A 21,271-nucleotide genomic window follows, 5' to 3' on the forward strand; every position below is an offset into this window, starting at 1 on the left:
ATCGACCCTGCGACCTCATTGTGGTAACACCCGCCACATACCAACTCGGATGACCTGCGACCTCATTGTGGCAACACCCGCCACATACCAACTTAGATGACCCGCGGGGTCAAAACTGTATGGATAAACTTTTTATAGTGACCGATACCACCGCCGAAACGGCCCCTTATCAGAAACCCCCGAAGGGATTTTTGGGTGAACAGTACCACTTAATTGATAAAATCCTGCGCAAGGGGTGCTCGAACTTGGCACCTCAGTCAAAGGATATAATGTTATAACCAGAGCACCCCTGATTCGATTGTAAAAAAAAAATAATCATGATATAGTGAGGCTAAATCGATACACACCAGGATATCATTGATAGAAACAATCATGAATTCATTCAAGAACCACCTAGTTCGTCAAATGTGTAAAGTGGAAGCATTAGTGAGGCTAAATGACATTGAAAAGAATTGGTGACCAATTCAAAAGATGGCCTCTAGAGGAAGCATGGACTTGTCAAACAATAAGATTTCTAATGAAATTCCAAAAAAGACCACAAAGCTACATGAATTGTGCTTCCTCAACTTATCCAACCACCATTTGACAGAAAGGATTCCAGAAAATATCAACATCGTGGCAGAGTGGTCTCTTGACTTGTCGATGAACAGTAGAGGAGAAATTCCTTCCAATCTATCTGCTTTAAAAAAAAAAAAAATCAGCTCCTTGAATCTCTGCCAACACTTGTCAGGAAGAATTCAACAGGAGTTCAATTTTCAACCTTCAACAGCTTTTATCTATGCTAGCAACAAGGGCCTCTGGTGAAGCTAATCATTCACCATCTCAAGCAGCAGATGATGAAGATGGTGACAATCATGAAACCATTCTGGACTATGACTTCATTCTCATGGGATTCGTAGTTGGCTTTTGGGCATGTTTTGGCATGATTATCATGAAAAAGTCCATAAGAGTTGCTCTCTTCCAGTTGGACAAGATTTGTGACTGGATCTATGTTCAGATGACAATGAAGTTTTTTGAGCTCAAGTCAAAATGGCAAAGATAAGCTTGAAAGTTTAGTATTATGATAATTTCCCAACAGAGTAACGTTATAGCCATTGTGTTTGATAAGTTTATTCACTACGTAGTGAATGTGGTCGATAAAAGCTATTGTGTCACCTTAACCATTTTGATCTCCAGCTACAGTGTTCCTTTTTGAAAGAGTGAACAACACATTACATTATTGTGATTACTTATAAAAATGTTATCTTTCAACATTGTTGGAGTAAAAGGTTTCTACTGAACCTCTATTACTGTCTTGAAATATTATAACTTGTGAGAAATCACATACCCATATCAACAACAAGCCTCAGTACAATAAGAAACGCTCAGATATTTCTATCAAAAAGAACAATCATACAGAATTAAGCATGTGCCTTTCGATATGATTATGATAGTGACCGACCTAAACATACAATAGGACAGCCAATCAATGACAAATAGCAGTGGGGAGGTCCTCACATAGGCAAATTCTGCATCAAGTCGAAACAACCAGTTCCATATTTGACGGGCTGGCCAAGGCATACACTGGCTGATGGAGATTCTAATGTGTCCACTTCCCCGTGCAAGGCTGACTCGACGATGAACTTGGTGGCGGTCTCAAATGTCATCCTACCAAAGGGCGAAGTGTTGAACCCACCCATACCAAGTCTGTTCATAGGTCGGTATCCACCGTGAAAGGTCATGAAATCAGCAATTAGGCTCAGATGCCGGATGTTTACATTTATACCATATAACCCAAACACATTAGTGACCTCCTTGATGATGGTTGCTCTGGCTGCTTCTACACCATATGTGTTAAGCATTGCATGTACATCGTTCGTATAAATTTGATTGACATCCAGATGCTCATACAAATTCCAAAGTGTAGCAAAGTCCACTCCCGCGATCTGCAGTGTGAATGGATCGGTATTGTTTTTATTTTCTTTCACTGTACACTTGTCGATGTTCTTGCATTGCTTGACGTACACACACTTTGATGTCTTTTGCGCAATCTGCACAGAGGAAATGAGTTAGGACTTCCAGAAAGTATAGACAATAGACAATAGACAATAGACAAATCACAGCTTTTTGTTGTCTCGAGTTGAAAGTACCTCAGCCAACAGAATACGGGGTTCCTTTCTGAAGACAAACTGAACCTCAAAGTTCAATCCCTCAAATTTGCAAGAAATTGCTCTTTTGATTTTCTTGCTGCTTCTTTTGGGCTTATTAAGTTTCTTTTTCACCTCTAATTTTTCACTCTTCCCTTTTGATTTCTTTTTTTTATCTTTTGACACAGTAGTAGACTCGGCTTTAGATAGGCTTTCCTCTCCTTTGTTTGTGAATTTTGATTTCTTGCTATCAACTGGCATGGGTGTAGAATGTCCTTTAGTCGGAGTTTCAGGAGCTTCAGTGTCTGTGTCCGAATCAGGAGGGTTTTCACCTCCCATAACATAATCTTCATCTTCTTCAATCTGATCAACTCCACTCTCAAACCCTGATCGGATCTCGTCATCATGCTCACCTGTTGTTGTGGCAAATTTCTCATTCTCGATACCATCCTCATACTCCACTTCATCACGTGCTTGTTTTGACTTTTTAGCACCAGTTCCATCATCATCATCACTATCATCGTCGTCATCGTCATCACGGCCATTGCCACCATCATTGTTTGCCTCTGCGGTCGTTGCTACGTTTCTAGATTCATCCTCCTCAAACCCTTCCTCGAAATCATTTTCTTCCTTGCCGGAAGCAACATTGATGTCGCTGATCCTGTGTATCATATCCAAGTGTTTTGTAATGGCTTCTTCCATGGCATCAACAAATGTTGTCCTAATAACCTCCATGCAATCTTCTAATGTTAGCTCATAAAAGGCCGGATAGAGTTTGCTTGGATAAAGAGTCATTTTCAGCTTATAAATAGTTGCGATCTCATTCCCATAAATGGAAAATGGAACAGTGCAGACTTCCATCTTCTCCACAACATCAGCCACATAGACTCTCCTTAACTTGGCAGAAAGACGTTCAGCGTCATCTCTGCAAAAGATGATAGATAAATCATCGTATCATTTATAAAAAATCCATTTCAGAACATTCACACTTGATTACTTCTAGTTAAAGACACCAAGGCAGAGGTTCTTCACTTACTTCGTCTTCCAAGCATGTAGGGGACAGTTCATGAGAGGAGTTCGGATATCCTTTGAAGCAGTCATCAAGATTTCTTGTAAACGGGGTATTCCAAGTGTAACATTCATGTCTCCCTTGCCAGCCAAATGAAATGTATTGAGCCTGTAAACAAGAATTCATAATTTGTTATCATGTGCCATATGGCGATAATGGATACCATCAAATTTGTTATGATGTACATTAAACATTAGTTATAGTACAATCATGAAATGGATGTGTATTGTTAACTGCAACTTCACTCCTAATTTGTAGTTTCCTACAATAGTAGAGAAATATTTTCAAAAATGTTGAGCTAAATTTGATTTCTCACTAAAAATAATTTTAATAAACAAGCAGTTTAAAAGCTTATCGAACAAAGTTAGATGTCTCACGTCATTTGTGTTGATGGTTCTCCAACAGACTGTGCGGCAATGACACCAACAGACTCACCCGGATCGGCAAGACTTGTGAGGTACTTTTGCTTCATTAACTTCATAAAGGTCTTTTTCTTAATTTGATGAGGAGACCTCTTTTGATTCTTAGAAATAAAATCAATTGCACCCTCTTTCAGAGAACTTGGCAATTTGTTTATAAAAATATTTGATTTTTCTAAAGTGGCATCCACCATTTGGTCATTAAACTTTTGCAAAACGACTTTTTGATTCTGTAATTAAAGATTGTTATATTAGATATAGCTGAAAACTAAACATAAAGAACATGCATAGGAGCTACGGAACGTAATTACTTACGTCAGAAAGCATTTTAAACTCAGAAATATAACTTGACTTAAGAACATCAACCCCATCTTCCCCGTAAATGAATTGGACAACAGATCCATCAGCATCTCGTACTGTATAATCATATGAGACTTTCAGACACTCAAGATTCTTGACAAGGCACCGCTGCAAGTACCCACTACGCGATGTTTTGATGGCTGTATCCACCAAGCTGCAAGTACATATATGTCAACATGTGAAAAGATATCAAGAAGATAAATTAAAGAGCAGGATGTTCATGAGATTTATATAATTGTAAATTAATTAATACACAACAACAACAACAACAACCAAGCCTTTTCCCACTAGGTGGGGTCGGCTGTATGAATCCTTTTACGCCATTGAGCTCTATCTCCTATTATATCATCATCTATATTTAAATAAATTTTATCTTGTTTTATTGTTGCTAACCAAATTTTTTTTGGTCTTCCTCTTCCTCGTTTGATATGCATGTTTATCATAGTTTCACATCGCCTAATTGGAGCATTTATTGGTCGTCTAAGTACATGTCCGTACCATCTTAAACGTGTCTCTCGGAGTTTTTCCTCAATAGATACAACTCCGACTTTCTCTCTAATGCTCTCATTTCTTATTTTGTCCATCTTCGTATGTCCACACATCCATTAATATGTTAATTAATACATTCATTAATTAATATGTTAGGAAAATTGAATTCATTGAATACATTCATCTATAGGTAGGGATCAAGAAAACAGGTTCTGAATACACAACCATGACATAGGGTTGTTTGTGCAGTCAATTTATAAGAATAGATGTCCAAATGAAAACTATTATCATTTATTATAACCTATATTCATAGAAGTATATTAGATAAAGAAGGAAAAAATATGAATTAGAAAAGTATCCTACTAAAATTAAATTAACTGGGATGCTACCACTAAGGTTTGAATTGCATAAAATATAACTATTAATATACCCGTCACGCCCAGCCATGCAGTGGAAATAGTATTCTTGGGGTCGTAGACCAGTCAAAAAACGATCGCTAATGAAGCCTCCAGATCGGCTTGAAACATCCCAAGGAGGAAAGCAAGGTAAAGTTTTACCAGATACCATACGTGGCACCCGTTTCCCTTCCAATTCTTGTTGGCCCAACAAAGAAGATATTTGTGTCATATTGACCTACAAAGGATATATACATCTGTCAGAAAAAATAAATAGAGAAAAGAAAAAGCTTTTCCTTGAACAAACAAACAAATCTACAAACTGGCTTTCCATGATACAACATCTACAAAGCAAGTTAAGAGCTACAAAACTTCAAGTTCTTTTTTTTTTTTTTTTGCAGACAAGTCTAGACCACTCTGCTGTGCATCGAATTCCCACTAGAAATAGGTCACATCAATTTTTTTACTCCTCAAACTGCCAAGGAAAAAAAAATGACAAGAAAGATAGGTGCTTCTGTACCAATAAGAAACATAGGATTGTTTAGCAAATACAATAGCACAGGTTTACATTTGTGAGCCATAATAATGAGCAAAAATGATGTATAAAAATAAGTGTTTAGGTCTGTAGCAAGTTATCAAGAAATCGAGATTTATCTAAAATCACAATTCATTAAGAAAACAAGATTAGAAGTGTAAAATGATGTAGGAGAAAAATAATTCAAAGCAAGATGACAAAAAATAGGGATGAATGAGCAAAAAGAGAAAGATGATACAGAGTTAAAAGCAAGATGCTTGTAAGGAATGAAATATTAACAATCAAGATAACCAACATCATCACATTAATAAAAAAAACTATGTTTGTCTCAAATATTTGGATCAGCTACATAAATCTTATTACTCATTAAGTTCAATGCAGGGCTATATAATTAATAATATCTAAATCAATTGAATAATTTTTGTGACATCAACTTATTGATTGCCTCACACATCTCTATATCATCTCAATCTAATTTCTCTCATTTTATCATTCATTGGAGCAACCCTGAAATCCATTTAGATAACCAATATATTATGTAAATAAAGAACACAAAAATGATATTATATCAAAAAGATCAGTGTGGCTTTTGGGAATTGAATGCGTATATGCAATATAGCCAACAAACAAGTAAAGAATGTTCCAGTGGTAGAATCGTTCTATGGCTGCTACAAAAATAGCTTAGTTAATGCTTAGGGTCACAACCTAAGTCTACCATTGCATTATAAAAAAGATTTGAAATGAAAATTTCTTAGCATTAACAGATTAGCAAACTAAATTTAATTGGGATAGTGGTAAGATTTAAGGTTTCAAATTTGTTCCGAGCTGAGGCTTTGGTCCCTACCCGAACAAGACAATACTAGATTGGAGCCGTGTCAGATGCAATGACACACTGTACTAAAGAAACTAAGGAGAAGGCGAATCAAGGACCATGATGTACTTCCTTAACCCACGTGAGAAGAATTGGGGAGTCAGGGAGGGATACTACACGACAGGGTGGAAGTTCAGATATTGACTGGCACAGAACAACATTTTAAATCATGGTTAGATTAGACAATAGTTAACAACTCACCAGACCACCTTTTGCTCCAGTGGCTGTCATAAGAGAGAGACAGTTCGTTAAAAATGACTTTGACAGTCCACTAGGAAAGAGGGTCTGATTTATCTCGGAAGTCAGACTATTCATGGCATTTGACATCATCCTATCCAAAAGAGCAGTTGCTGATTCTCCATGACCACGTAGAACTTTTTCAATCTCACCTTGCAACTTCATAGGATCTGTGCATGCAAAGACAGAAGTATATGAAGAATGTGAATACATGGATGTAAAGAAGTAAATCAGTAAACTAAACTCTTAATTGTTGCATAAATCAAATATATATTAGCAAAAATGGTATCAATCTTAGGCCAAAAGTTATTAGTAATCAGTATCACTTATATTTTTTTATACAAACCAGATGAACAAATAGGTGGTTTGAGATGACCCATATTTCTGACTTTAGGTGACTTGAAAAGAGACAGAGCAGTATATGAATGTGAAATCATCAATAGCAATTATTGCCATATAGTTGATATTTATTATGCCTACAGTATACTAAAGGACTTATAGTAAACACCTTTATCATCATCTTTCATTCTCGTAAAGCGCCTATGGACTTCTTCACTTAACATTTCGCTTTTTTCTAATATCCTATCCCTTTCCATGTCTGAACTCCTTTTAAGTAAAAGGTCGTCTACTCCACAAGTGAACCCATGCATCTGAAAACAGAATAGACACTTTTTATACCTCCGATTTTTTTTAAAAAAAATACTAGAAGAACAATGAAACAACTTGGGAGAATGTACCTGAAGAAAGGAAGTAAATAATCGGCTAAATACAGAAAGCAGAGTTCCTGCAACATCTGGACCATAAAGTTCATGGACTGCATGAACTAAACCATATGTTCCAAATTGAGCCTTATCGATCATTCCGTGTATTAGCTCATTATTGTAAATATGCAAAACAAGTTGAGCACTATCATTCCCAATATACTCTTTTTGTATTCTTCCTTTCTTTTCAATAGTAAAAGGAAGGCAACCTCGTGTGACATAGTTAAGGATTGCAGTAATAACCTACAAAATAACAAAACCATCAGCATAAAAGTTGATGCAGTTTCTTCCAATCTTTTGCATTTAGGTAAGAGTGTAGTCATGCTAAGAAGCTTGAAAAGAAAGTGTGTTGTTTTATGTAGTACAAACCTGTTTTCCTGTCCACAATGGTATTGGTTTCCATATAGCAGGAGGAAGAGGCTGAATCTCATTCTCAGACCATGAGAGAGAAGCCTTTTCACCATATCTATTTTGAGCATATGATGTAGGAGGCATACAAGAAACATATATAAGTTGATGATACTCTTCGCGGGTTAAAAAAGTGTCTAACTTTGTCAACAGGACAGCACTCACAATATGATCCTGAAGACCCATCAGATACACATTTATGCAAGTTGCAAAAGAATAAATCAAATTGAAATGATTCATACAGAATAATTTTAAAATAAAATAAAATAAAACTCCTCTACCTGAATAAGTCCTCTAATAGGGGATCCACTTGTGGGAACAATATATTGTTTGTTTGCATTAGCAATGTTAAGAGCTTCAGAACGTGAAATTTCATCTTGTGGGAGGTGTACATTCATTTCATCACCATCAAAATCCGCATTGTAGGTGCTGCAACAATAAATATATACCTTCCAGGTTGAATACCAATCCAAAAGGTAAATCTCAAATTATAATTAACATGTTATGGAACCTGCAATTTGCATAGTGCATACGAATTGTCTTCTCCCCTTTCAACACACGAACGACATGAGCCATCATACTCGGTTTATGAAGGGTAGGCTGCAAAATATTAGACATTTGAAATCGTGAGTTGAAAAATCATTTACCATCAAAATCCCATTCTCAAACAATCAAAAGAATATCAAACTTCTTGAATGCTATATGCAAAGAGTATTGAACTTCTTGAATGTTGTACTTCTACATCAGAGTTTCCACAGAACCAAAAGTCCATGGGAAGAAAATTTTATCTAGATACAATAATGATCTTGGAAACCGAAGTAGTCTCATTTTTGGTTACCAGTTTCATTTGCTTGATGTTCTAATTAAGTTGCAGATTCATTTAAATGAAACATGTTCCAGTAAGCTAGGCTCAGGCAACAATTAAACTTTATACTGTGCTTCAAAAAGTTCTACAGAAACTGTGGTATCATAGTATAATGCACATCAAGATAATATAGTGTTAATTGTCCAAAGGTTACTGAACAAACCAGAAAAGAGTGAAGAAAGAAAGCTACCGGATGTAGATTCAGAAAGTTCGCAATAAACAACTAGAACTATATGAATCAACCAGATATTTTGCAAGAAAAAAAGGTATGCAAATGGCTTTCACAAAAGATTATATTAATCTCAAAGGGAATACCAACATCAAATCAAAAACAGCATGAAGTCATGTAAAAAAACCAAAGTAAAAGTCACATAGCAAAACTACAGGGGCAAAAAATAAAAACAAACTAAAATGAATAAAAAAAACAAATTCAAATGTATGCTAAAAGCAAAGCCCAATTTAAAATCAGTAAATTTTGCCTGTACTAAGCAGCATGATCTGAAATTAAACCCCTGTATAGCTACAAATTAGAATAGTATAGTTAAAACTATGAAGTCTTAATCCATCAAAGTTGCTAATGAAACTTAGCTAGATCAGCTGGTAGACCTACTTAAACTCTTTGCAACTTGCCTAGAATCAAATATTTTAACTTTTACTTAAACCCTGCTTAACCCCCAAAATGCTTACAAGTTACAACCCTTAATTTATCAAAGTACCAATGTGCCTTCCCTAGATAGCTTTGTTGTTAGGACTAATTTGACTCTTTGCAATGTTCTTGGGATCAAATATTTCAAATTTGAAGAAAATAGGTTTCATCAACATACAGAAAGACATGTTCTTTAAAAGATCCTTTCAATTTCTTTACAAAAGCATTTCCTATAATTTCTGTAGAATTCATCTATAATTTAGACAAGGCTAGCTTGACAGATAATTAACCATTTCTGTTATTAATGTCATTATCTGGAGAAATTCTGATACAGAATTTCAAAATACACATGCATGGTGTTTTACCTACAAGAGGCCATACCAAAATGCACATCAAAATGAAGTGATAAAAGGTAACCAGATGAAGCTAACAGAGAACCTCGAAAATCAAAACTTCACAAGTCAAGCAATTCACTAAGCAAGCAATGTAATTATGCGGGTTTGCTTCAGTAAGCAGGCATCACAATACTAATAAATTGTAACCTAGACAATGTGTCACCCATGGCATTAAGCTTGTCATCATCCATTACAAGTAAAAGTTAATACCAATGTACTACTAACAGCAACACGTTGATTAAAAAACAGTAAGATTTTGTGGATGGAAACTGAGGAATACACAACAACAACAACAATAACCAAGCCTTTTCCCACTAGGTGGGGAAACTGAGGAATGCCAAAAAAAATGAAATCTTGAAAAATCAGTGAAAATAATAATAAATTGACACCAATAGAAAAGGGATTCAGACAAAATCAGTGATTTGAGTAATGGAAAAGGGATTTAGGGAAAAAAATGACACTAATGGAAAAGGGATTTAGAGAAAATCAGTGATTGAGTAATGGAAAAGGGATTTAGGAAAAAAAAATTGATTGAGTAAACAAAGTATAAAGAAAAGTCAATGCAAGTTCTAATCGCCACTAGAAGCCGTAATTTATTTCGATCACCATTTTGAGAAAAGTGATTATTAAGAAAGCAATATATAATATGATTATACCTGTCGGTTAACAAGCACAATGTCTCCATCTTGTAAATGGCGATAGACAACCTTGCCTTCAAAATCTGATTCTGGACCCATTCCATGTTGGGCAGTGACAGCTCTTGATGTTGGCAATTTCCTTGAGATCACATTGCGCATATCTTTGCTTGCTTGCAGCTTGTACATTCTATCCCTGTCCTTGTAGTGTGTAGCTCCAGGATGAATATCGGCACCATTCATTACAGCAAGCCGCAGCTTTTTAACATTCCAAGGTGTCACTCGCTAAAGAAAAAAATATTACTGTACAATGAGATAACAAGAACAAGTATATTGATAACAAGGAGAAGAAATCAGTAACTCTGAAAACAAGAAGTGGTGTATGTTTACTCAGAGCATAATGTGAAAGAACAAGGAAAAAGATCATTCAATAGTGCAATTCACATAATTTTCTAACTGGAAAAAAAAACACAGAAGAACAAGGAACAGTATTTGTCCTCAACAATGGTAGATCTTCATAGATGTCTCTTAGATTAACATACAGTGGAACAAAACAAGAAACCTCCAGATATGAACCAACAGTTAACCACAAATGAAAGAGAAAAAGGCACATGCCTCAGTCTTCAAACTGGATCTTAATTTTTTTTTTTTTGCGAAATCATTTGTGCACTACAAAATATCAAAATGAGCATTGCGGACTAAAGAGAAAGTGAAAATCTCTACAGATGTTAATTAATTGAAGCTAATTAAAAGATACCTCGGGATATGTCAATCTCAATGCGAAGTAAGGAGGAATGCCAATTTCATTGACAGCTAAGTATGGATCAGGAGATATGACAGAACGACATGCAAAATTCACTCTCTTCCCCATCATTTTCTGTCGTAGGATACCTGACTTTTTTTCCAACAATTGGCGTATACCATTAGATTCTTTTTCGCTTTTCCCTGCAAACAAAAGAACATATAATAAAACATGTGTGCTTACACAACCAGTAACCTGATAAACTTGATAAATGCAATGAAATTTAGAGCTGAAAGAAAAGTTCTGTATACAAGTTCCTAAATTTTTTGCAGTCAAGTATCAAAATCATTACAGAACATTGAGGCTTGCAACCAGGTTAAAGAAAGCACTCAGAAACTTTAAAAAGTACATGCAGGCTTGCAATCAGGTTAAAGAAAGCACTCAGAAACTTTAAAAAGGATATGCAGGCTTGCAACCAGGTTAAAGAAAGCACTCAAACTTTAAAAAGTATATGCAGCAACATGTGAGGGAACCTTTATGGTCGGTTTTCTTAGAGGGAAGATACTTCAAAGGTGTACATATGTAAAGACACGAATGATGGAAGCAAGGAGAGGATGAGAAAGAAGCTACCTGTTTAGTTGTTAACTTGAGAGGATTAAAAACTTTTAAAATACAATAAATTCTTAATTAGTCTTTTCTTGGTTTTCACAGATCTATTTTGAAGAACGAATGCTCAAATTCATCAATTCAAATATTTGCCTTCTCCCATTTATATGTCGAACGAGGCAATAGAAGGATGATCACTATATTGACTAATTCACCACTATTGATTTGCCCATCAAGTTATTTTCTCAAGGAAACTGTTAGTTTATCTCACACGTAGACACAGAGATTAAAAGAGAAAACCATGTAGAAAACTTGAATGCCCTTGATACATAATCCAAACCTTTCAAGTCAGTGGAATAAGAAGAGATGCGATAGAGAAAGTGAGACAAACATGTACTTGTAATACAGGTAGTGGTTTGACAAATTTGCTCATCCTAGATATGGATCAATCACATTTTATCGGGATTGGTCATATCTGATCTAATATTTCCAGATTTCTTGAGCGCTTAATCAAAGTTGAGGCATAATGTTGCAAGAAAAAATATGAGTTTTTGGTCATTCAAGTTGTGGCATGGTAGCAAAAAGGCTGAGGATCAACAGAGGAAGTTTATCTGCAGTAAAGTAGCGAGGGAAAAGATTCAGGAGTGAGCCATGAACATTTGAGAAGAGGAAAAGCATGGTGCAGATTTCTTAGTGCATGAAGGGAATGATGGCAGAATAAGGATTTTATTTTTGCACGTGAGCATTGTGGTTAGAAGTAGAACCATATGCTTCGCAATTCAATTCTTACAATAAGTTATGATTCACCAGGGAAATGATATGTATCATACATACAAATTGAAATTTAAAAAGAAGTGTAACAATAAATATACCTAACTGACTCAACTAAAGATACTTAACAATGTGCTATTATTGATATTATTTATTAGAATATTATTCAAAAATAAATAACAATAAATCATAAAATTATTCAGACCAATGCATAACTTTAAACACTGTTAATCCCAATCCTCAAAAGGGTTGAGGGTTGCATTAGCAAAGAAATTGGCTAAATCTATATACACAAATTTTAAGCCTGGCATAAAGTCGAATGAAAAGATGAAATTCATATAGTTGACGGTTAAATAGTTAGAATAAACATGGCCTAATGATGATAATGCTATTTTTAATTCAACGATATGGTTTATTAAGCAATAATATATATTGAATAAAAGTAATCTTGAGATATAAAAGTATTGATTAATTCCTTACTCAACAATAGTATAATATGAATATAAATAATAAAAAATAGTATGAGTGATCATAAAATCAAAAATGAACAATGATATCAAAAATGTAATCCTCAAAAAGGTTGAGGGTTGCATTAGCAAAGAAATTGGCTAAATCTATATACACGAATAATAAGTCTTGCATAAAGTCGAATGAAAAGATGAAATTCATATAGTCGACAGCTAAATAGTTAGAACAAACATGGCTTAACGATGATAATGCATTTTTAATTCATCGATATGATTTATTAAGCAATAATATATATTGAATAAAAGTAATCTCAAGATATAAAAGAATTGATTAATTCTTTATTCAACAATAGTATAATATGAACATAAATAATAAAAATAGTATGAATTATCATAAATAAAAAATGAACAATGATATCGAAAATGTTATCATCTCTATGTTGGTCTTCTTTGAATCTGGTCATACCACCTTTGAAAATAGAAAAAGTAAAAAAAAAAATAAAAAACAAGTGTCAATCATTCCATATGGAGTTGATCAGCTTAGAGTAGTTTTCACCTTTTATGATACAGTTTCACTGGTTTAAGATTACAGTTTTGTAGATATGAATCAGTTCCTATTCAGACAGTTTAATGGGTCACTCCAGGCTGATTTTCAACAGATCTAGTACTAATATAGAATATTTTGAGAGCTGATCCTTTCGGTGCAAATAAAATAAGTTGATCTAATACTAACTAGCCTAATATAATAAACAGATTCAAAGATCTTATTTGGCGCATACTTTTGGCTGAGTCCACCTCATTCTGTAGTTAATTCAAGCAAAATGACAGCCTCTTTTATTCAGTACTTCTCTTTCACCAAGAGATTGCCAATTAAGTCAGAAGAATAGTGCTCTAGTGCATCATGACGAGCTTTGCAGGAATACTTTGTGCCCCCATGACGAGCTTCGAGTGGACATAGTTCAGCAGGCTCCATAGCAAAATAGATTGACAACACACACACACACACACACACACACACCAACTCTTGAGCCACAATGTCATTTTGTCATTGCCAAAGACCAATTGCACCACTGGCAACCACTGTCAGCTTAAGTTACCAACTCAAGTGTCCTATGGGTTCATCTAGCATGGATCTTCTGCCACTGATGTTCTTGCATCTCCTCCCCTTCCAACCAACCTCACAAATATGAAAACCCTGACATAATTGCTAGCCATTATCTACTACCTTGATCCTTGGTGTTATCATCTGCTCACACTGTGGCACTTGCATGCTATGCCTCAGTGAAATTAAAATCTAGATTGTTAAGTTTAAATAAATTGTGAATACAAGATGTAGACACCTATAATCACCAAAACTGAACTTTAATCTAGTATAAATTTGAATCTTTAGGACGTTTCTGTTCCAAACTAACTTTCCAGACCAACAACATGTGAATGAAATTGATGTGGACAGAATACATACTAGCAATGTCTACATATTCTTTTGAATTCTCAGTTTTGCCACCCAAATTTCACAAAATCAGCACCAATAGTCAGTCCACTTCCATAAGGGATTAAGGTCAGAAAATTTTCCTACATGACTAGATAGGAGCTATATTTCCTTTTAATTTATGTTCTCATAAGCACTAAAAGAAGTTCAACAAAGGTAAGAAAACTTGATGAAAAATACGGGAATAACACGCGCACCTAAACCCTTGGTACTATCATACAACACGTTCACACTTCTTTGAAGATCCATCCACCTCCGCAAAATATCAGTATTATTAGAATCACCAGTGCAACTCTTTAAAGCAATGTTAGCTTGTTGGACTTTGTTCAGCAAAGTATTTTGAGGATGTTCCATTACCTACAGTGATGAAGAGATACTGGATATAAATCACAAGTACAAAATAAACAATAAAAGAATGAACCATCATCGAGCTACCAGTTGTTTTGGATCAAAGATCTCAAATACAAAAGGAGGACAGATTTATCTAAATGAATATACATTTAGGGTAGCATTCTGGAAGAACAAAACAAAATTACAAAAAGCAGATATTAATTTTGAATGAGATGAAAAAAAAAATCAAGGGAAAAAATCCTTCAAGCCAAGAGCTGAGGGTCTTCTTTCCAGCAGGATCTAAAGATTCACTGATATACATGTACAAAAGATCAAAAATTAAAAATTACATGATCACATTTTATTGACAATGAAACTCTGATTTATATAGCCCTAATATGAAATCCAAAGGTCATACAAAAACAGACAGAAAAGAAGCAAAGATCTTAAGCAAGGCCCAAAACAAATAACAGCAGTCTTGCTCCAAAAAAACAGGGGAGTGAAAAACAAATGTCAGACTGTTCATTGCAATGTATGGGAGAGCTATAAATAATATTACAAATTAGTGGTACATACTTCCTAGGAAAATAATTACAGTTTCATAAGATCATGACACTTATATTTCTTAGTCATACACATAACCAAAAGGTTCTACTAAGTAACAAGATATGTGCAAGAGCTTACCCCACGAGCAGTACTGGCGGCAGCAGGACGGAACTTGTTTGGTGGTACAAGAATAGCCTTCAGGAAAAAAATCTCATAGCCCCTCTCCATGGGACTCTGGCTTCGACATTGAAGGTCTAACATTAGTAGGCAGAGATCAGCCTCATTTTTCCACAGATCTTTTAAAATAAGTTCTACCTGAAGATATTATAACAAGTATCAAGAATACCTGAATTAAAATAGATATATCAAAGAAGCCAGGTTAGGTGCTAAACCTCAGAAGGCAGCAAATGCTTTGGTCCAGAAGATTGCATCAGCTTGATGACTTCAGGAGGCAAATCATCTAATTTGATTTTTTCTTTTGTTTTTTGTTCCAGTGAAGAAAGTTCATCAGCCATTTCAGAGCCACTCTCTCCCCTTGAATGAGTAACAGTTGAATTTTTTGACTCACTGGATGTTGGACCCACATTGTACCCCAATAGAATATTGGCTTTTATATCAGAAGCTCGTAGTCCCTACAAGTATTATTGCAAAGCAGAGACACCATTAGATGTTTGATCAACTACTACTGATCCAACCAAAACAAGGTGTTAGCAGGAAACCCCATGAGAAAAATAACATTATATGTGCAAATTAAAATCTCAAGATAAGGAGAAATTATTTCATTTTTACCAATTTAACAACCAAAAAGGGCTTCAAAAAAACCTGTCCAACTTTAGCTCTAATCTACGTATAAAAGGGCAACAACCAAAAAAAAAATGGTTTTCAATGACAAGTCTATATTTCCTTTGTTCTGATTTGATATTTCATGTCATGTTTAGGGGTTTTGTTATCAAACTTGCAAAGAACCAAGCCTTTCCTACCTAAACTTTCATGGTCCATTAGTAGACTTGGGTAATCTTGGAGACAACACTTGTGACCATTCTCAGCAGCCAAACACATGTTTTTTCTCCACATTAGATTGCTGTTGGTGAGTCTTGTTAACAGCAAACGTGTTGCTAATGTGACAGCTTTCGGACATGTCACCACACAAATGCCTTTTGATTTCATCATTTTCTTGCTTTGCTCCATCTCAAATTCCATCTCAGTCGCCCAAGCACCCACATCAAGTTTTGCATCAGCAATCATGCCTCCACCACCTGCACCTCCTCCCCTGGTAGCCCATATACAATCATGTGCCACTTCATGTCAGATCGTGTGTTCAACTCGCTTACATTTTTTATGATCACCTTCTTCATCGTCTTGAGTGTCATCTTCTTGAATGTCACCTTGCATCAGCAATCATTCACAATTCACTCCTTCATATTATGCAATGCAAGCAATGCATGCCTTTTAAAGGAAGAAGATTAATAATGAGGGTATTTGAGGATCCATTACTATGAGGGTTGTGGTTTTGTATTATTAATTCCAAATTTGAATGAGATGATTTTTCATAAATTAATTTTTAGTGTAATATATGAATTGAATGGGATTATGAACCATGTGGGAAATTGGTAAGCAATTTCCTGCTAAAAATTTGTGCAGTGATGTTTCAAAAAGTTCAGCGCATTCTTTATTGTGCTAGCACAAATATCTATCAAATTTACACCTTGATGAGTTCCTTCACAATGGAACCTCATCGTCTTATTCCCATTGGCAATGTAACACGAGCCATCATTGACTGGGGAAGAAGATGGTGTAGAGCACTGACACATGGCCTATCAACAAGTCCATTCCAATAAGCCCCCCTTTCCCCGCCAGTGAACTTCCTTCATCCCTTGGGTGTGAAACCAATGCCACACAAAAAAAAACAGCCTAGTACGATACCTTATTCCAACTTTAATTCATTTTATAATAACTTAATAAGTACTTTTAAAATATGAAATTTGGGGAAATTGAAATGTGACTGGCATGTCAATATTCTCGAATTTAGGTTTTGGCCTCTGCTTTTCCATCCTAACTCATGCCCACCTCTACAAAATGCAAAGGTTATTATTGTAAGAACCTTCCCCTTTTATTTAGCTTTCAAATTGCAAATGTGTAACATAACTACACAAGAAATCCCCCACTCCAACTTCAGTTAGTTAATACATAAAAAAAAAACAAAAAACTGGTCCAAATCATCAGGTAAGTCAAGTTCTAGAAGACTAGCATAGATGCTAAGTAATAAATCAGCAAAAATGCTTAGAAGCAATTACTACCAATGTTAACTAAATATTTTTTCTGAAGTTTTGATAGAGTGACCACTTAACTGAAAAAGGTGTGAAAGGGAACAACAGTGTGAAACTGTATATCTCAACAGCGCCTAACATGTGATTAGGTGGACTGGGCTTAGGGCCTAAAACCAACATATGCAATAATTCAAACTAACCAAACTATATTTTTAAATTACTGGCTCCGGCAAGCACACAACCTCGTCTGACCAAATTAATTTTGATTGGGTGGTACTTCCCTCAACAGGATAAGCTACTAAGAAAAGGCTTACATAGTCTCAATGAAAAGAAATGAGAGAAGTAAGATGATTAGGCCAACAACAACATACAGAAATCATGAAAGTGAAATAAGTCCAACGTCCATGAGATGAGAGTATTTTGCATAGACATCTGGATTCCACAATTGAACCCATCTGCATATATGTTTGTTTTGTCATCCTCTTCCTTATTGAGGAATGATTGTGAAGTTAACAGATCTAAAGTTGCATGAAGTTTATACTCACAATTCAAAAACCCAATATTTCAGTGATAATCACGTTCCTATGTCAAGTTTCTCAAAAACCTCACCTTCCTGAAAGTATATATACATCTACATCAAAGATAGACTACAAATATGTGGAACAAATTTTGACGATAACAACAATATCTAAGTTGATAAAGTTTTAGTTCATCAGGTATACCTTGTTGAACCAACCAAAAACAGGACTGGTGATGGATGGATTCTTTCTACCACAATTATCACAATTTTTTCGCTTATCACTCATAAAGTTATATAAAACAGCACGAGACTCGGAATGTTGAAGTGATGTCCAGGTTTTATGCTCTGAACTTGCTACTTCAATATCTGATGCAACTGATGTTACAGATTCTGCACTTTCTTCTTGGGAAAAAAATGCCTCACTTGATGAGTGGGCTTCCAAATTTCTAGCCCCAGCAATGTCACCTTTCACAATAAGACGCAATTGTTCAACGCAGTGCTTTACCTGAAAATAGTTTTGAGGCGAAATATCCTATGAGAATATGAAAAACACAAAGTAAACAGGCAGATAAACAGGGAAGTAGAATTAAAATAATATGGAATCACCTTGTCTTCATTTTTTCTGAACTTATGACAAAAGAAGCAGGTGACTTGAAGTAGGTTCTGGAGGATCTTGAATAGTAATGGGTTATAAATTGGTTTTGCAAGGTCAATATGACCACAGTGACCTGGGCAACGAACAGAAAGCTGCCCACAGGACTTGCAACTAAAATCATCAACCAGGAACAAATTAAAAACTTTATGTTACTTGAAAAATATTTGTCAACAATTATGCGCATAACAAGACAGCAGCAAATCAGGATTGACAGAAAAAAAATCAAATGAAAATGCAAGTTCGTGTGAAGCAACATCTGGTGGTGAACAATAATAAAAGAAGGCTATAACAAGATAAAAGGGCAATGTGGAACTCATCAAATAAATATATATAAAGAAACACAAAGATGAATTACAAAGGATTTTCTCCAGAATAAGGAAATGTCAATTCTTACATCTCTATCTCCTTAGATATAAGGCAGCAAAAATCAGGCACCTTCAGTATCATGATATAAATTAAAAATAATAGACTTGCTTGTGCTAACACTAATTCAATAAAATACAAAATACAAAATGAATGTGGCTGAGGATAAGTTAGTTCATCCCAAAAACAAAAAGTAAAAGTGTTTGCAAACTTAGGCAATTTGAGAAGTCACTCAAAACATGATACTTCGTAGTAACAATGCATCCACCAGAAATATGAGACACTTGTTCAATAATATGTTCCTTCAATTATGTGAATTAGTGAGTAAAATCAGAACACTAGGTAATCCCTTCCGTCTTATATGCAAGGATGGGCAAAAGAACCTAACAATATGAACCAAAAATTGAATCAAACTAAACAGAAAAACTCAAAGTTTTTCAAGTCAGATTTCAGGGGTTCAATATTCTATATTTCAATTTAGGGCAAGTTTTCAGCTCTTTTAAAAAAAACCTAAACCATTTTCATATAATTTCATATTCATTAAATTATATTACATTTAGTTAATTAATAGTTGCATTTTTAATATGTTGTATGTTATTAAATATAAATTGTATACTTGACTTATTAACAATCTAGCTAAACATCAACTGTACAACAAATTCTTTTTTCCTTAATAGAGGATCAATGGAAGTAATACTCACGGGTCAGTATCATTAAGTGGACCCATTGCAGGATCATATAATCCATCTGGAATAGGACTATTCTTCGCATCAAGGAGATATTCATTGGTGATCTTTTTGACACTTAACCTACGTACCTCTTCTGGGGTGTAAAAACTAAAATGAACAGAATCAATAACTGCTGAAGCTGCCTGCGTGTAAGCAAAGAAAGAAATTGCATTAATTTCTCGAGCAAAAAGGAACAGGAGTTTACAGAAACAGACAAAAATTCTCAAGGACGAAACAACACTGAACCAGTTAAGAACAGCATCAGTTTATGTTTGTTTTGTACAATATCAAAAAACTAAAAATAAAAAATAAAGAAACAAACTGTTTGCTCCAAAATTCAAATATCGGTTCCTGAACTGAGTAACTAATATAGAACAAAAGGGATATGAAACACAGAAACGAAAACAAATAAATATGTAAAGGCAAATAAATAACAATAAACTAGATCAAATTTTCCAAAGTATCAGTTTTTAAACTACTTTGTGGGAAGATGGAAAGGGAATTTTAAAAACAAACCTCTTCGTTTCGAGCGTCGGTCATCGTGAAGAAAGCTTGGGCGAGGCGATCACCAGGAAACGTCGCAGGTGGGGAAGTCGCGGCGGTAAGGTGGGCGGCGGAAGAAAGGTAAACAGGCGGTCGGCAGAAGCGGCGGTCGGCAGAAGTTAAAGTGTAGGCGGCGGCGGAAGATGTATAGACGGAGGAGAAGGCTGAGGGAGGATCTCCTAAAACCCTTTACCGGACTTTTAAATTTATGTAAATAATAAAAAAAACGAGTTTTCAAAAATGTTATACAATAACAAAATTAAGAAAAAAACGTTAAATAAATATCTTCAAAACAAAAATCTGAAATGCTGCTGAACAGTTATATTTTACTAGGGGGTTTAATTTTTTTTATAATTATTTTAACAAAGCTTTTTTATTAACATCCTCGAAATTTATTATAATAAAATATAGATCAATCTTTAATAAAAGTTATTCTTGAAAAAAAAATTACTCGATCAATTATAATTTTATTTTATTTTATAATTTATTTTTTTTCATATAATTTACTGACGAGTTGCGACAGTATTTAAGTTGAGCTTAATTATCTTTTTCTATAAAGGGAAGTGATGGATAATTATCCGGCTGCTCTCTAATAGTATTTAATACTATTTTATAATTTTCATAACATATCCGATTAATTAAAAAATTAAATGGAAAATTTATGTGTAAAATAAACGTACTGAACAATATGAAAGGCAGTTAAAAAATCAAGTAGGACGGCCATGATTTGAAAAAACAAACGCCTTCTTTATTTATTTAACAATACTTTAGGAGTTCATTATGTTGGTGCAATTTTCAGTAGGTCAAAGTTGATCTAGTTAACCAAGCGTAAATTTTGATCATGGTTTCGATATTTGACAATACAGAAAGATATGTAGACATGGATAATGCAGGTGCAGTTGTCCATGCGGAGAGATACTGATCAGGGTCTGATCAGGTTGGATGAAGAAGAGTCAAGTAGGTCAAGGTTGACCGGATACTTGACTAGGAAGTCCTAACTGGGATGTTAGGCAGTTCGGAAAGTCCTGGTGAG

At 34.9% G+C, this 21,271-nt stretch overlaps 2 protein-coding genes across 2 annotated transcripts; one reads left to right on the top strand and one right to left on the bottom strand.

Moving 5' to 3' along the window:
* The first annotated feature begins 471 nt into the window (after positions 1-471).
* On the top strand, positions 472-1,042 carry LOC121978493 (receptor-like protein EIX2). Its single transcript, XM_042530834.1, has 2 exons — positions 472-649; positions 786-1,042. Exons 1-2 carry the CDS (start codon positions 472-474, stop codon positions 1,040-1,042), a joined length of 435 nt encoding a protein of 144 aa, XP_042386768.1.
* A 227-nt stretch (positions 1,043-1,269) lies between these two features.
* On the bottom strand, positions 1,270-20,420 carry LOC121975834 (DNA-directed RNA polymerase I subunit 1-like). The gene is made up of 21 exons (XM_042527721.1): positions 20,212-20,420; positions 19,669-19,838; positions 18,556-18,715; positions 18,152-18,454; positions 15,555-15,794; positions 15,301-15,477; positions 14,484-14,643; positions 10,969-11,156; positions 10,233-10,496; positions 8,182-8,270; positions 7,952-8,099; positions 7,632-7,844; positions 7,239-7,505; positions 7,010-7,151; positions 6,466-6,671; positions 4,894-5,096; positions 3,930-4,128; positions 3,573-3,844; positions 3,163-3,303; positions 2,130-3,051; positions 1,270-2,030 (listed from the first exon to the last, which is right to left on the bottom strand). The coding sequence occupies exons 1-21, from the start codon at positions 20,233-20,235 to the stop codon at positions 1,494-1,496; spliced, it is 5,025 nt and encodes a 1,674-aa protein (XP_042383655.1). The 5' UTR covers positions 20,236-20,420; the 3' UTR covers positions 1,270-1,493.
* Between the last annotated feature and the right edge of the window lie 851 nt (positions 20,421-21,271).

The sequence above is a fragment of the Zingiber officinale genome, chromosome 4B (assembly GCF_018446385.1).
Source record: "Zingiber officinale cultivar Zhangliang chromosome 4B, Zo_v1.1, whole genome shotgun sequence".
In the NCBI taxonomy this organism is placed as follows: domain Eukaryota; kingdom Viridiplantae; phylum Streptophyta; class Magnoliopsida; order Zingiberales; family Zingiberaceae; genus Zingiber; species Zingiber officinale.